We start from the raw sequence: 17,203 nt of genomic DNA on the forward strand, positions 1-17,203 counted from the left end.
ATGCAATTAACTCCCACTGCACACTCGTCCGTTCTGAATTTTCTCTTCATGTCTGAACAACTCCTTGCTACTCGCTCAATTTCCACTCAACTTCCACAAATTATACATCAAAACGTAGGTATTTTTGCTGGCTTTAAGACAGTGTCACTATAATTATTGTGAGAGTTACGTTTTTTTCACAATTTGCCTCGAAGTGACACATGGTCTAAAAACTCCCCATTCAAAGTCTATGGGGAGGTTGTGAAACTCAGAGCTGAAATACTGAAACTGAAGGCATTTTCAAATCGTCATATCTCCTTAACGAAGCAAAGTTAAGACATGAGGCTTGTCCCTGTATATCTTCAGACACTCCTGACACTCACAATTCAAGAATTATTTTCTCACCTATTACCGTTCTGAGATGAGTTAGACTTGTTTGAGGGGTGGAAATCTGTCCTCCTCTCATTTTTCAAATTCCGAAAATGAAGCCGTTTCTTCTCTCGTCATATCTCCGCGACGGAGATACAAAGAGCTATGTAAATCGCAGTCAAAGTACACCAAAGTCCGCTGATTCACCCAGTGCAAGAATTATGCTTCTATCCCACCTAGTTTTTGAGTTACACGACGTTTTGTAACTCCAAAAAACGGCGTTTTTCGCGTCTCACCGCGATCTAATTCTGACTCCTCATCACCCTTTTTTTCAAAGCGCCCGCCCCCTTAGAGGTGGCGCGATTGGTAATGACACCGCTCTTCAGACCAGAGGTCGTGGGTTCGATTCCACCTTGGCCCACATGTTTTTTTTTTAACTACAAATTTATACACTATCACAGACCGGTAATTCATATTGATAATTTATTACAATTCTGCAAAGTTTAATGATTTTAGCAGCTTTTCTAATATGGACCTCAGATTCTGGTTAACAGTCTATGGCAGAAATACATACAAGTACACAGCCTGATGAAGCAGACAGAAGCAGTACCTCTGATTGGTTCCGCAGTTTCACCTCTTATCAGCACAAATCTCACCCTCTTCTGCTGTTTTCACCTCTTTTCTGCTAATTTGAGCTTCTGTTCCACAGTGCACTCAGCCTCTTCTGCTGTTTTCATTAGAATTTTAAGCTTTTCCACCTTTTTTCAGTTACGTGAGAACCAGTTTGGCTCAATGAGTAGCTGAAAAATATCAGCCTCTTCTGCTGTTTTAGCAGGATTTCAGAGTTCAGCTTTTTCACTTGTTTTAAGCACAAATTTCAGTTTCTTTACCTCATTTCACAACAAAGTTCTTCCTCTTCACCTCTTTTCTGCTAATTTGAGCTGCTGCTCCACAGTGCACATTTTCCCTCTCATCATATCTTTGCTTGTGACCAGAACTCATTTGGCTCAGAGGGTAGGGCATCTGTCGTGAGACCCGGTGGCAGAGGTTCGAATCCTACCTGTGACAGCTGCTACACATGTTCACTGCTTGCATGCGCTCTGCTTTCTTGACACTCTCCAGTGTGTCATTACACATACAGCCATCTTCAGCAAGCACTTCTGCTTCTACACTTCTTTTCAACTCGGCTTTTTGCTTCTTTACCTCTTTTCAGCAGAAATTATTCCTCTTCACCTCTTTTCTGCTAATTAGAGCTCCTGCTCCACAGTGCACTTAGCCTCTTCTGCTGTTTTCATTAGAATTTTAAGCTTTTCCACCTTTTTTCAGTTACGTGAGAACCAGTTTGGCTCAGTGAGTAGCTGAAAAATATCAGCCTCTACTACTGTTTTAGCAGGATTTCAGAGTTCAGCTTTTTCACTTGTTTTAAGCACAAATTTCAGTTTCTTTACCTCATTTCACAACAAAGTTCTTCCTCTTCACCTCTTTTCTGCTAATTTGAGCTTCTGCTCCACAGTGCACATTTTCTCTCTCATCATATATTTGCTTGAGACCAGAACTCATTTGGCTCAGAGGGTAGGGCAGCTGCCGTGAGACCCGGGGGCAGAGTTTCGAATCCTACCTGTGACAGTTGCTACACATGTTCCCTGCTTGCATGCGCTCTGCTTTCTTGACACTCTCCAGTGTGTCATTACACATACAGCCATCTTCAGCAAGCACTTCTACACCTCTTTTCAACTCATCTTTTTGCTTCTTTACCTCTTTTCAGCAGAACTTCTTCTGATTCACCTCTTTTCTGCTAAATGTTTAGCCTTTTCACCTCTTATTAGCACAATACTAAGCAGCTTCTGCTAATTTCACCAGAATTGTCAGTCTCTCCACCTCTTCTTTGTAAGAATCAGTTTGGTCCAGTAAGGTGAGATGCCGCCTATAGATCAGAAAGGCCAGGTTCGAATCTCGCTCAGGGCAATGTTTTTTGTTTTTTCAACTTTTTCTGCTTTTTTCAGCAGAAATCTTCAGCGTAAGGCATCCACACAGCATTTTCGCAGGAAATGCAATTTTTTCTAGTTTTAACTCTGTTTTGCAAGTTAAAACATGAACTCTGGCACGGTGTTAAATATTTTAACTATTTCAAAAATGTTGATTTAACTCTAAAGAGTGTGGAGCTTTACACATCCAGTCATCCACCCATTCACACACACATTCACACACTGGTGATGGCAAGCTACATTGTAGCCACAGCCACCCTGGGAGCGCACTGACAGAGGCTGCTCTCTTTGATATTTAATCAAAGAGAGCAGCTTTAAACACAACAGGTTAAAGTCTGAATTCTCACAAAAGGTGACTGAAACGCAGTTGATTGAAGTATGAGTTTGTCAGCATGAAGCTGCTGGTGTTTGATTGGTCGCTGTCAAAGCTGCTCATTAAAAGCACAGCATTTTTCTGATTAGATTGTCTGGTTGTTTAGTCTCAAATTCTAGTTTATCATGTTTTCCTGTAAAGCTTCTTTCTTAGAAACATTGATGTCAGCTTCTCACACTTCTCTACAGAGGTTTGTGTTGGTTGTTTAGTCTCTTTCTCTGCCTTCAGTGAATTATAATTTTCCATAAAACCTTTCAAATATGTGTACTCCTGTGTTAAACTATGTGTTTCTTGAGTTATCCCATGTTTTTTCATTAAGACATTAACCACTTTTTATTTTATGTCACTTCTGTCTCCAGGGGTCTATTTCAGGAAGCCGGTTTAGAAAACTCAGAGTGAAAAACGATACTCAGGGTTGAGTAACCCCGAACTGTCCAACTTGGAATATTCGGATTCAGAAAGGCTGATAACAAGTAGTTCAGTCAACGCGGAGTTGCTTTAACCCCAAGTTAAGCACGCGCACGAGGATACATAAAGCCCTGATTAGTGGAGCACAGATTAAGCGAGTCACCATGGAGATGGAGGGAAAGAAGGCGTGGTCAATGTATTTTACAGCGCTTGAGGCCGAAATTCTGATGGCAGTATATGCCGATAACATGCAAATTCCGCGGAAAAAAGTAACACAGCCACAGCTGCAAAAGAAAGAGAGCATGCATGGCAAAACATAGCCGACAGAGTCAATGCGTGAGTGTTAATTTAAACATTGATCTAGGGATTTCCACCCATTTAACACGTTATTTTATTATATTTTATTTTATTTGTTATTTTATACATTTGATTTTGTGATGCGATTTGAGCGCAGGTGCAACCCAACAGGCCCCAAACGTTCCTGGCAGCAAGTAAAAATGAAATATAAAAATATAGTCCAAACAGGTAAGGTGTAATTGTATTATGAGCCATAGTGCTTGGTCTGTTTGTCCGATGTAAATCAATTGCAGTTAGAGGCTACATTAATTTCCTTTCTGTAAGCACTTATTGCAATTATCTGAGCACATTACAAGTACATATTTGCTTACTCTGTATGCTCAAATGCGACCCGTTATAGCCAACAGAAAAAAAGCGGAGGCCCGAAAAACAGGTGGGGGTCCTCCACCACCACCACTCACAGAGGCTGAGCAGTTGGCCCTCAGCCAAAACAGTGGGCGCCCTGTGGCCGAAGGCATCTCTGCGGGGACATCCTCTGAGTCAATAACCCCACAAGACACAAGTGCCTACATAAGAGGTAAATTCAAAATAATACATGATGTGCATACATCCTTTCTTCACAGTCACCTTTGCAGTGCGACTCATTCATCTGATAAACTCTTCACCATAATGGATTATTTTGTAGTGAAGTTATTTTCCTACTGATTTTGCCTTCCCTCAGTCTTGGTTGTCTTTGAGAGCATAATGACAATGAAGTGTAAGGTGATTGGTATGTTTGTTAATTGCCATTTGGTCCCTTGTAAGTTATAAGTGACCTGTATAAACCTCATATTCTATCAGTTGATGGTGGTGGTGTACTGCATCTGGTGCAGCCTCCTGTTGAGCCAGACCAACATGCAGTTGTGAGTAATACTCCACAGATTATATGAGTTTACAGTAGAACAGCAATGTTGTCTATTTCTTTACTACAGGAAAATAATGAAGAAACATTGACAGCTGTTACAGAGGAGGAAGCAACAGAGACACTTTATGAGGTGTACATCTTACAATGGGAAATATAACAATTGAATAAAATGTGGTACTATAATAAAACCATGGACTTTCTATGTCTCTAACAGAGTGATGATGGAAATGAAGAGGAAGAGGGTCCAGCCACTTCTCCAACAAACCTTTCCTCAGTAAGATGTTCAGCACTGATTTACAACCAACCTAAGTAGGCATGTACTATGAATGTCAATGTTATTTTCTGTGTTTCAATAGCTCCCTGTAAAGCAGCTGTACAAGACCTATTTGATCAAGAAAATAAAAAAATGTGACTTGGAAATGGAACACTTCAAGCAGCAGATCCAAAAGACCACGATTGAGATTTTACTGCTGGAACATCAGTTAAGGGTGGGTGAAGTGGTCAGAGATGGACGAATTATTTCAGTGTTTGAACAACATAATAATATACTTATTAATACTTTGTGTACAGGAAATACAGGCAACCAATAAAGCCAGTTGAACAGAAAATCTGTTTATTCTTCTTTCAACATGTTGAGGTGATGGGTCAAAGGAAATGATTGTGACATATGGTGTCTCTGACTGCGCTTCCATCTTGTATGTCCGTGGGAGGGTCAGGATGTTCATGGTTTGGATCACTGCCGATGTTTGGTTCAGAAGGACAGTGTTCTCCTCTAATTGTGGCAATGTTGTGAAGAATCACACATGCCACAATAATGTCACATGCCCTTTCTGGGGTGACCCTATCAGTGTGTGAATGTGTGTGTGAATGAGTGGATGACTGGATATGTAAAGCGCTTTGGGGTCCTTAGGGACTAGTAAGGCGCTATATAAATACAGGCCATTTACCATTTTACCATTTACCCTGAGTCTTTGAAGGCACTAGAACCGGGCCTTAAGCATTTCGATAGTCATTTCAACTCTGGCTCTTGTCCTGCAATGAGCCAGATTATATCGCTGCTGTGGGCCCGGTTCAGGATCAGGGTAAGGGGTAAGCAAATAGGGTAAACATGGATACCCCCTATCACCAAGCAAGTAGCCAGTGAACTCTCCTAAGACAGAAGGATACACTTCAGGTCAAATGTCCCTGAAGCAATTGGTCTTTATATATTTTAAAGTATTTTCAACTCACCATGTCCAAATTTTGTGCTCAGTGTACATTCACGAAAAATTTGTGAGTCATGAACAGAGCCTGGCCACTTGGCTTCCACATTTGTGATAATGTTGGCAGCATCACATATGATCTTCACAGTGCAGAGAACACAAATTAGCATCCATTACTATAATGAAATAATATGTTAGTTTGAAATGCTACAGGGAACTATGTACCTGTACATTAATGCTGTGGAAAGACTTCCTGTTCACATAGTCTCCTTCATTTACTGAAGGAGCAATGATTGGAATGTGAGTGCCATCTATACAGCCAATCACGCCTGGGAACCCTGAAAATAAATGTAAAATTTAAGTAGTAGTTCAAATATCACCACATCATGAATTAAGTTTTGTTCATCCTGATACCTGCAATTTTGTGGAATCCCTCTTTGATGAATCTTGTGGGTCTATGACCGGGGAACACCACAAACGAGTACAGGAGACGTTTCAGTGCAACTGTAACATTCCTGACTGCCCGACAGACGGTAGCCTTGGAAACGTGCTCAGCGTCACCAATATTATACAGAAAGCTCCCGTTTGCAAAAAACCGAAGTGCAATACAAATAATATGTACAGAACTGAGAGCATGTCCGCGATGTGTCACATGAGCAATATTAGGCCTGAGGATGTTATTCAAATGAATTATAGATTGTGCTGAAAAACGGTGACGTTCACACAGGAAATCATCAGGAAATGATAAAATGTCCAAACGCGCTCTAATCACTCTCTCCCGGCGGAGAGCTCTGCGGAGAATTTGGGCTTCAACATCTACTGGCTCTTCAAGGAAGGGGCACGCCATGTCTGACACTTCCTACTGTCAGGTTTCCGACACAGAGGCGGAGAAGGTCATGGTTAGTTGAAGTAAACCTGCTAGGGGGCAGGTTAGCTTCACGGAGTGTGTCGTCATAGTGACTCACTCAGAATTAATCTAAACTCGCTTTGTGAAACCGAAAACCCAGAGTTTTCGTTAACTCAGGGTATACTTACTCAGAGTTTGCACTAAACCGGCTTCCTGAAATAGGGCCCTGACCTTCCCAGCTGCCAGAGGTAGGAGTCGTGTCCCAAGCTGTCTGAATTGGCCATATTTTTGTTGACTGGAGTGCCTCATGTTTTTGTAGAGATCACCTGCGGATCGTTTTCTCTGAAGTCTTCTCGCCGTCGATTGCTGGTATGTGTTTATTTTGTGTCGTACGTTTAATTATTTTACCTGGGCCCTGTTTCAGGAAGCCGGTTTAGTGCAAACTCTGTATACCCTGAGTTAACGAAAACTCCGGGTTTTCGGTTTCACAAAGCGAGTTCAGCTGAAGCCTGAGTGAGTCACTATGACGACACACGCCGTGAAGCTAACCTGCCCCCTAGCAGGTTTACCACAACTAACCCTGACTGTCTCCGCCCCTTTGTCGGAAACCTGACAGTAGGAAGTGTCGGACATGGCGTGCCCCGTCCTTGAAGAGCCAGTAGATCGTGAAGCCCAAATTCTCCGCAGAGCTCTCCGCCGGGAGAGAGTGATTAGAGCGCGTTTGGACATCTTATCATTTCCTGATGATTTTCTGTGCGAACGTTACCGTTTTTCAGCACAATCTATAAGTTATTTCAATAACATCCTCAGGCCATATATTACGCATGCGACACATCGCGGACATGCTCTCAGTTCATTACGTATTATTTGTATTGCACTTCGTTTTTTTGCAAACGGGAGCTTTCTGTATAATATTGGTGACGCTGAGCACGTTTCCAAGGCTACCGTCTGTCGGGCAGTCAGGAATGTTACAGTTGCACTGAAACGTCTCCTGTACACGTTTGTGGTGTTCCCCGGTCACAGACCCACAAGATTTATCAAAGAGGGATTCCACAAAATTGCAGGTATCAGGATGAACGAAACTTAATTTATGATGTGGTGATACTTGGACTACTACTTAAATTTTACATGTATTTTCACGGTTCCCAGGCGTGATTGGCTGTATAGATGGCACTCACATTCCAATCATTGCTCCTTTAGTAAATGAAGGAGACTATGTGAACAGGAAGTCTTTCCACAGCATTAATGTACAGGTACATAGTTCCCTGTAGCATGTCAAACTAACAAATTATTTCATTATAGTAATGGATGCTAATTTGTGTTCTCTGCACTGTGAAGATCATATGTGATGCTGCCAACATTATCACAAATGTGGAAGCCAAGTGGCCAGGCTCTGTCCATGACTCACAAATATTCCGTGAATGTACACTGAGCACAAAATTTGGACATGGTGAGTTGAAAATACTTTAAAATATATAAAGACCAATTGCTTCAGGGACATTTGAACTGAAGTGTATCCTTCTGTCTTAGGAGAGTTCACTGGCTACTTGCTTGGTGATAGGGGGTATCCATGTTTACCCTATTTGCTTACCCCTTACCCTGACCCTGAACCGGGCCCACAGCAGCGATATAATCTGGCTAATTGCAGGACAAGAGCCAGAATTGAAATGACTATCGGAATGCTTAAGGCCCGGTTCCAGTGCCTGCAAAGACTCAGGGTCACCCCAGAAAGGGCATGTGACATTATTGTGGCATGTGTGATTCTTCACAACATTGCCACAATTAGAGGAGAACACTGTCCTTCTGAACCAAACATCAGCAGTGATCCAAACCATGAACATCCTGACCCTCGCACGGACATACAAGATGGAAGTGCAGTCAGAGACACCATATGTCACAATCATTTCCTTTGACCCATCACCTCAACATGTTGAAAGAAGAATAAACTGATTTTTTGTTCAACTGGCTTTATTGGTCGCCTGTGTTTCCTGTACACAAAGTATTAAAAGATGTAAACCTCATAAAGTGTCTCTGTTGCTTCCTCCTCTGTAACAGCTGTCAATGTTTCTTCATTATTTTCCTGTAGTAAAGAAATAAACAACATTGCTGTTCTACTGTACACTCATATAATCTGTGGAGTATTACTCACAACTGCATGTTGGTCTGGCTCAACAGGAGGCTGCACCAGATGCAGTACACCACCACCATCAACTGATAGAATATGAGGTTTATACAGGTCACTTATAACTTACAAGGGACCAAATGGCAATTAACAAACATACCAATCACCTTACACTTCATTGTCATTATGCTCTCAAAGACAACCAAGACTGAGGGAAGGCAAAATCAGTCGGAAAATAACTTCACTACAAAATAATCCATTATGGTGAAGAGTTTATCAGATGAATGAGTCGCACTGCAAAGGTGACTGTGAAGAAAGGATGTATGCACATCATGTATTATTTTGAATTTACCTCTTATGTAGGCACTTGTGTCTTGCGGGGTTATTGACTCAGAGGATGTCCCCGCAGAGATGCCTTCGGCCACAGGGCGCCCACTGTTTTGGCTGAGGGCCAACTGCTCAGCCTCTGTGAGTGGTGGTGGTGGAGGACCCCCACCTGTTTTTCGGGCCTCCGCTTTTTATCTGTTGGCTATAACGGGCCACATTTGAGCATACAGAGTAAGCAAATATGTACTTGTAATGTGCTCAGATAATTGCAATAAGTGCTTACAGAGGGGAAATTAATGTAGCCTCTAACTGCAATTGATTTACATGGGACAAACAGACCAAGCACTATGGCTCATAATACAATTACACCTTACCTGTTTGGACTATATTTTTATATTTCATTTTTACTTGCTGCCAGGAACGTTTGGGGCCTGTTGGGTTGCACCTGCGCTCACATCATCACAAAATAAAATGTATAAAATAACAAATAAAATAACATATGATAAAATAACGTGTTAAATGGGTGGAAATCCCTAGATCAATGTTTAAATTAACACTCAGGCATTGACTCTGTCGGCTATGTTTTGCCATGCATGCTCCCTTTCTTTTGCAGCTGTGGCTGTGTTACTTTTTTCCGCAGAATTTTCATGTTATCGGCATATGCTGCCATCAGAATTTCGGCCTCAAGCGCTGTAAAATACATTGACCGCGCCTTCTTTCCCTCCGTCTCCATGGTGACTCGCTTAATCTGTGCTCCGCTTATCAGGGCTTTATGTATCCTCGTCCGCGCGCTTCACTTGGGGTTAAAGCAACTCCGCGTTGACTGAACTAATTGTTATCAGCCTTTCTGAAACCGAATATTCCGAGTTGGACAGTTCGGGGTTACTCAACCCTGAGTATCGTTTTTCACTCTGAGTTTTCTAAACCGGCTTCCTGAAACAGGGCCCTGGTAGTAAACAGGTGTTTTTATAGGTTGGAGCTGCAGAAACCTCATTTTGGCCACTTTGTTTAAGAATCGGTCGGCGCCGTTTGATTGGTGTGTAACTTTGAGTTGTTACAATCTTAGCATTACTGCTGTCACAATGGTCTCTTTACTGTAAATGTTAATTTTACGGTACATTACAGGCAGTCTGGTCTTGGTGTGAGGCTGATATCTTAACAGCGGACTGCTACTTCTCTGGGCTACATTAGAGAAGTTCTGCTTTCACTTTCTCAGCTTTCGTTCGGGTTTCCTTCTGCCCGTTTCAGTAACTGGATGCACAGTAATTAGCTTTACAGTCGGCTTTTTGTCTTATGCACAACCGAGTTGGATTTATGGGCTCATCTAGAACATCTAAAAACTAAAGTTTTTATAATAGTGTTTGAGGCATATGTGGACTATATGCGAGCCTGTTAATGTACTTTTCATGTATTGAATTGTTCAAATGGAGCAGTTTCACACATGCGCAGTACAGGAACGTACGCGTTTTCAGTCGTTTCAGTGTGGATGAACAACTCTTCGGAAATGATTAAAAATGATAGTTTGGATAACACGTTCTCACTACCAGAACGGGCTCAGTTTGGATGCGCAGCGTTTTTAGACGAAAACGCCGTTCTCAAATTTATCCGGATTAGTGTAGACCTCAACCAAAGTGCCGTGTAGCAGAGACACATCCGTGTGAAATTTCTGGTTCTTTGGCCTTTTCCTTATTATTTTCTCAGCCCCTTATGTGTCCACACTTATATTTAAAGGGTTACATACATGTATGAATGTCTGTGCAAGTCTTTATATCACTGTCATGGTCCTGGGTCTTTGAGCCAGATTATGAGTTTGTGTTGTGACTCATTCTTTTTGTCACGGCTGGCGGAGGGAGCCGTGTGGTGTGGAGGAAAAGGAGGACCCAAGATGCAGCAAACTGATGATACGAGTGATGTTTTATTTACAAAGGTGGTGGTGACAAAAACAGGCAACGAGGTATGAGTACTTTACAAACGGAAACCTAAACTGGGAGAAACTAAATAGCAAACCTGAGACCGTACAAAGGGGGTGCGGGGCAGAGGGACGCAGAGACAGGACACCATGGAACGCAGATGAATGCAGAGATACGCAGAAATACACGGATGAGTGCAGACGAGCCGACGAGGAGCACAGGCAGACACCAACTATAAATACACACACCAGGTAATGAGGAAATGGCACACAGGAGGGGACACAGCTGGAACTTAATGGGCATAACGAGACACAGACCTACAAAGTAAAACAGGAAATCTAGAACCCGAACCGGACACAAGGGGGGAGGACACAGAATAACTAGAACAGAGGGAAATAGTCACAAAACACAAAACGCTGGGTCAACGACCCAGGACCATGACACTTTTGGATTCAAGAGATTTTCATATTCTAGTTCTGTATTAGTTGGTCTTTACTTTTGTATTTTCTGCATCTAATTTCATTCTGTTAGTCCGTCCTAGTTTCATCTCAGTGTTTTGTGCCTGTGCCTGTGCGTTTTACTCCTTGGTCTCACCTAGTTCATCATGTCTCCATGTCTCTCCTCTGTCCCAGTGTCAAGTTCACGTGTCTTAGTTTGTATGTGTCTGTCTGTGTGTGTGTACTTCCTTTTTTATTTTGCTAGTCTCCCATCTTGTGTGTTTCATATTCAGTTTTGCTTCACCCTGATTCCTCCAGGTTCTGTGTTCCCCATGTGTGTCCACTCTGACCTGATCTCCTCCTGTGTGCTGTTTGTGTCGCCCTCTGTTCTGTCACGTTATAATTATACTCGTGGAGCTGAAAGTTTTCCTCTCTTTCGTCCACTTTTGTCTCTACGCAACGTTACTCTGCCTTGCCTCTCTCCTTCACTGAACACAACTCCCCCTCCCCCATCGCTTCACCTGCAGGCAACAACAAGATGGACACGGCAGCTATCAAAGAGGAGCTGGTCGGTTAAAAGAAAACATCTGGAAATTACTATTTTAGTGCTGGTAGCGTTAAGCTCGTTAAAATGACGTTAACGCTACATTTTGACTGCACAATTGTGAGCTTTTTTTATGCACAAAAACAACATTGTTTTATTTTATTTATGGAGCATTACTATTTAATAAATGCTGATAATTTATTTCTGAGTTGTTTTTTTTATGTACATCTACGCTGGATGTTAATAAAAGTGCCTGTGTGAGATCTGGGACACAGCTTTGACTAAGGACTCTCTTTTTGTTCTTACTTTATGGCTTTAAAAAAAGCTTGAGATATATATCGTGTATCACCATCCAGCTAAATAATATCGAGATTTTTGGGCCATATGTAACGTAACATTATGTAACATGCTATGCTCTTCAGTTGTACAGAGTGGAGGCTAGATTTGGCTGTGTGATATGTTACAGAGAAAGTATTTGCCTAGCTTCTGGGCGTTGCCCTGGATCCCTGGTCAGATATCATACCTTTGATATGCTCTTTCTTTGATTTATTAAAAAGCCACCGTGGGCAGCATGGTGGTTAGCACTGTTGCCTCACAGCAAGAAGGTCCTGAGTTTGCATGTTCTCCCCGTGTTTGTGTGGGTTCTCCATGCAGTTAGAGGGGTTAGGTTAATTGGAAACACTAAATTGCCCATAGGTGTGAATGTGAGTGCGCTTGGTTGTCTCCGTCTATGTGTCAGCCCTGCAACAGACTGGCGACCTCTCCATGGTGTACCGTGCCTCTCGCCCTAAAACACCTGGGATAGGCTCCAGTGATCCTGAAAAGGATAAGCAGTAGCAAATGGATGGATGGATATTCAAAAGCCAAACAGAAATATGATGACATGGAAAATAAGAATTTAAACCCTCAGCTGGCATATATAATGCTGATTTCCATTCAGGGTGGCACAAGCCACTGTACTCCTAGTTTGAGTCACAAAGTTAATGTCCCAGACAGGGTCTTCATGCAGGTTTGTGAAAGCAATAGAAACATCAATATTAAATACGGAGTCTGTGATTAACTGTCAATACTCAGATCTCCACAATTACATAGGCCAAAAACTAGGATTTGAGATTAGCTCTCCTTTTTTCTTCAATACACCAAACACAAAATATGAACTCTTCTCTCATACAAAAGTAACTCAACTTGAATCACATGTAACTAACAACTAGCTGTTCCTGTGTCCTTCTCACCTTTCTGCCCCACTTCTCAGACACGTTTCCACACGTTCCAACACTGCAGAGCGATAAAGAGGAAACTGCTGAGCAGCAGAACATCAGCAGAGCCAGAAAATCACACATCAATTGCCAATAAAAGACAGACATGGCCAGCAAACACACTAGTCCTGGTGAGTACATTTAAAAATACTAATCTATAACATTAATTTTATATAAAGGCAAATAAAAGTCAACAGCCACTTATTAAACCAAACATGTATCAGATCCTAGACATTATTTTAATTTATGTCCTTGTTTGATCTATCCCTTTAACAATTTCCCTTTGTTATTACTGCTTTTAATGGTTCTTTGTACACTGTGATTCAAATCAGAATTTTAGTCTACAAATCCAAAAGCTGGTTCATGAAATGCCCAACATGAACATCAACTCTCAAAAGTTAAAAGAAAAGTTTGACTGAAAAGTTATTTTCTTTTATTAAAGCTTAGAGTCAGAAAGAACGTAGGAACAGAATTTTTTTCAATTAATGTCATCTGGAGTTTCTTGATGACACGAGAAGTGGGAAAAAAAAGATTTGAACAGTTTTTCTACAAAACTACAGAGGAACAAAAAAAGGAAGGTGTTTTCTTGTTCGTCTCCTTCAACATTTGTTCTGTTCACTAATAAACATGATTCTTTACCCCGCTTCAGATTAATGGTCCACTCACCAAATCTACCAAGACTTTATTTCCTTGTTTGATCCAATTCCAAAATATTTGTAAAATCTAAATAAAGCCAGATTGCAATGATTAGAAAATCTAACACCCAGATTTTATTTACAATAGAACATAGAAAACACATCAACTATTTAAACTGAGAAAATTACAGTATCTGTGTGCCTTTTCTTTATTTAATTTGATGTAACAGGGGTGACAGAAGTCAGGCACCTACTGGTTTGGAGTCTCTAAACAGTTAAATATTACTATACTGTAGGTATCATCATATATGGCGCACATGAAGAGGAAGTCATATAGAGGTTGAAGGGTGAGGGAGAGATGGTGTCTTGACATCATGATCTATAATAATTGACACAGTAAGAAGGTTACTGGTTCAAATCCTTCTGTGATCTTTTTATTTTTTTCCTGGAGTTCGCATGCGTTTTCTTCCTCCAACAGTCCAGAGACACACTTGACATAATAGAAAATACACATTGTTTGTCTTCAGAGTTTGAATTGTGAATATATTAACTTTAAATTTTACCTTTAAAATGTTTATTACTCTTCAGCAAAACTAGAAGAACCAGAGAAGCCAGAACTCAGGATTTTGCTTCTTGGAAAAACTGGAGTTGGAAAGAGTGCATCAGGAAACACCATCCTAGGAAAGGAGAATGCTTTCGAAGTGATATCATTAGAGTGTCAGAAGGAAAGAGGAAAGTTTGAAGGTCAAAAGCTGGCTGTAGTTGATACTCCAGGTCTGTTTGACACCCGTAAGCCTGAAGATGAGTTGACAGCAGAGATGGAGAGAGCCATCTGCTTTGCTGCTCCTGGTCCTAATGTGTTCCTGGTTGTGATTCAGGCCAACAGATTCACAAAAGAAGATCAAGAAACAGTGAAAATTGTTCAGAACATGTTTGGAAAAAGTCAGCTTGTTCCACATTAGTTTTGTTCACCCATGGAGATGAGCTGAAGTCAGATGGAGACACCATAAAAAAATTAATCAGTGATAATCCAGCTCTCAGTGGCTTCATCAGTCAGTGTGGTGGAGGATATCATATTTTTAACAACAAAGACAAGGATCCCTCTCAGGTCAGAGAGCTGCTGGAGAAGATCAACATCATGGTTCAGAGAAATGCAGGAAGATTCTACACAGTTGAAATGTTCAGAGATGCTTACCTTAGGATTGTTCTTGTTGGGAAAACTGGAGTTGGTAAGAGTGCATCAGGAAGCACCATCTTAGGAGAAAAAGCTTTTAAAAGTTTAGCATGTTTTTCCACAGTGACATCAGAGTGTCAGAAGGAAATAGGTCTGTTTGAAGGTCAAACACTGGATGTAATTGATACTCCAGGTTTATTTGACACCAAAAAAACTGAAGACAATGTGAAGAAAGAGATCAGTAGCTGCATCTGCCTTGCTGCTCCTGGTCCTCATGTGTTCCTGGTTGTGATTCAGACCAACAGATTCACAGAAGAAGAACAAAAAACTGTCAAAATCATCCAGAACATGTTTGGAGAACAGTCAGCATGTTACACTATGGTCTTGTTCACCTGTGGAGACAATCTTGAGGCAGATGGGGTGACCATAGAAAAAATGATCAATGATAATCCAAATATCACTGACTTCATCAGTCAGTGCGGTGGAGGATATCATGTCTTTAACAACAGAAACAAGAATCCCTTTCAGGTCAGAGAGCTGCTGGAGAAGATCAACACAATGATTGCGAGAAATGGAGGAGGATGCTACACTAATGAAATGTTCAGAAAAGCTCAGAGAGCCATGAAAAAACCAGAAGCCGACCTCAGGATTGTTCTTGTTGGGAAAACCAGAGTTGGGAAGAGTGCAGCAGGAAACATCATCTTAAAGGGAAAAGTATTTAGATCAACAGACTTCTCTTCCTCTGTAACATCAGAGTGTAAGAAGGAAACGTGTTGATTTGATTCATTCAGAAGATATTTGGTGAACAAGCAGCTGATTACACAATGGCCTTGGTAATCCATGAAGATGATGAGAATAAAGACACCATAGAAGAAGCAATCAAACATCCAGATCTCAAAGACTTTATCAGTCAGTGCCGTGGAGGATATCATGTTTTTAACAGCAGAAACAAGAATCCCTCTGAGGTGCTGAAGGAAATCAACAATCTGACTGAAAGAAAAGGAGGATGCTACACCACCAATATGTTTGAAGAGGCAGAGAAAGCCATAAAAACAGAGATGGAACGACTTCGGAAAGAAAATCCAGAGATGACGGCCAAAGAAGCAAGATACAAAGCAGAAAGAAGGAACGAGGTTACTCGGGGGAAATGGGATGCCATTATTGGTGGAACTGCTGCAAAAGTTAGTGCTGGAGTTGCTACTGCTGTTGGTGCTGCAGTTAGTGTTGGAGTTGGTGTTGGATATTTTGCTCAAGGAGTGAAAGGTATAGGAGCTGCAGGGTCGGCTGGATTTGCATCAGGAGCTGTAGTGGATTTTGCATTAAAAACAATTTTTAAATTGAAATTGGGGGATTGTGTTACACAGTAATACTCAGTGGAAGTCAACATTTAGAGTGGGGCAAAAAAGTATTTGGCAGCCACCGATTGTGCAAGTTCTCCAACTTAAAAAGATGAGAGAGGCCTGTAATTTTCATCATAAGTATACCTCAACTGTAAAGAACAAAATGAGAAAAAAAAAACCCCAAAAATCACATTGTCTTTTTAAAGAATTTATTTGGAAAATAAGTATTTGGTCAATAACAAAAGTTGATCTGAATACTTTGTTATATGCCCTTTGTTGGCAATGACAGCGTTCAAACGTTTTCTGTAGTCTTCACAAGGTTTTCACACACTGTTGCTGGTATTTTGGACCATTCCTCCATGCAGATCTCCTCTAGAGCAGTGATGTTTTGGGACTGTCGCTGGGCAACACAGACTTTCAACTCCCTCCACAGATTCTCTATTGGATTGAGGTCTGGAGACTGGCTAGGCTACTCCAGAACCTTGAAATGCTTTTTAAAAGCCACTCCTTCATTGGCCTGTCCCCTTTGCAGAAAAACAGCCCCAAAGCATGATTTTTCCACCCCCATGCTTCACAGTGGGTATGGTGTTCTTGGGATGCAACTCAGCATTCTTCCCCCTCCAAACATGGCAAGTGGCGTTTATACCACATAACATTCTCGCGGGTTTTGTCCCTGTGGCCTTAGACAGCTCTCTGGTCTTGGCAATAGTGGAGGTTGGAGTCTGACTGTTTGAAGGTGTGGAGATGTGTCTTACTGATAACGAGTGGAGGATAGAAGAGCTTCTTAAAGAAGAAGTAACAGGTCTGTGAGGGAGAGAATTCTCGCTTGTTTGTGCGTGCTAAATACTTATTTTCTGCACCATTATACAAATAAATTATTTAAAAATCATAAAATGTGATATCCTGGGTTTCTTTTTTACATTCTGTCTCTCACAGTTGAAGTGAACCTATGCAGAAAATTACAGGCCTCTCTCATCTTTTTAAGTGGGACAGCAATCTGTGTCTCCCAAATACTTTTTTGCCCCAATGTATCATCAGCTGGTAAACAAGGAATTAAATGAAAAATAATAACAGTAATAGTGTGAACCTTTTTT

General features: G+C 41.3%; 1 protein-coding gene and 1 pseudogene across 1 annotated transcript; both read left to right on the forward strand.

Moving 5' to 3' along the window:
• Positions 1-3,795: 3,795 nt before the first annotated feature.
• LOC146635861 (uncharacterized) lies at positions 3,796-4,905 on the forward strand. Its single transcript, XM_085350231.1, has 5 exons — positions 3,796-3,988; positions 4,252-4,313; positions 4,383-4,445; positions 4,530-4,589; positions 4,672-4,905. The coding sequence occupies exons 1-5, from the start codon at positions 3,796-3,798 to the stop codon at positions 4,903-4,905; spliced, it is 612 nt and encodes a 203-aa protein (XP_085206357.1).
• Positions 4,906-13,066: 8,161 nt separating this feature from the next.
• Positions 13,067-16,835, forward strand: LOC146635862 (GTPase IMAP family member 8-like; annotated as a pseudogene).
• Positions 16,836-17,203: the final 368 nt, after the last annotated feature.

This window comes from Diplotaxodon limnothrissa, linkage group LG3, assembly GCF_057381915.1.
Source record: "Diplotaxodon limnothrissa isolate DT_005_m linkage group LG3, D_limnothrissa_male_GT1.1, whole genome shotgun sequence".
Classification (NCBI taxonomy): domain Eukaryota; kingdom Metazoa; phylum Chordata; class Actinopteri; order Cichliformes; family Cichlidae; genus Diplotaxodon; species Diplotaxodon limnothrissa.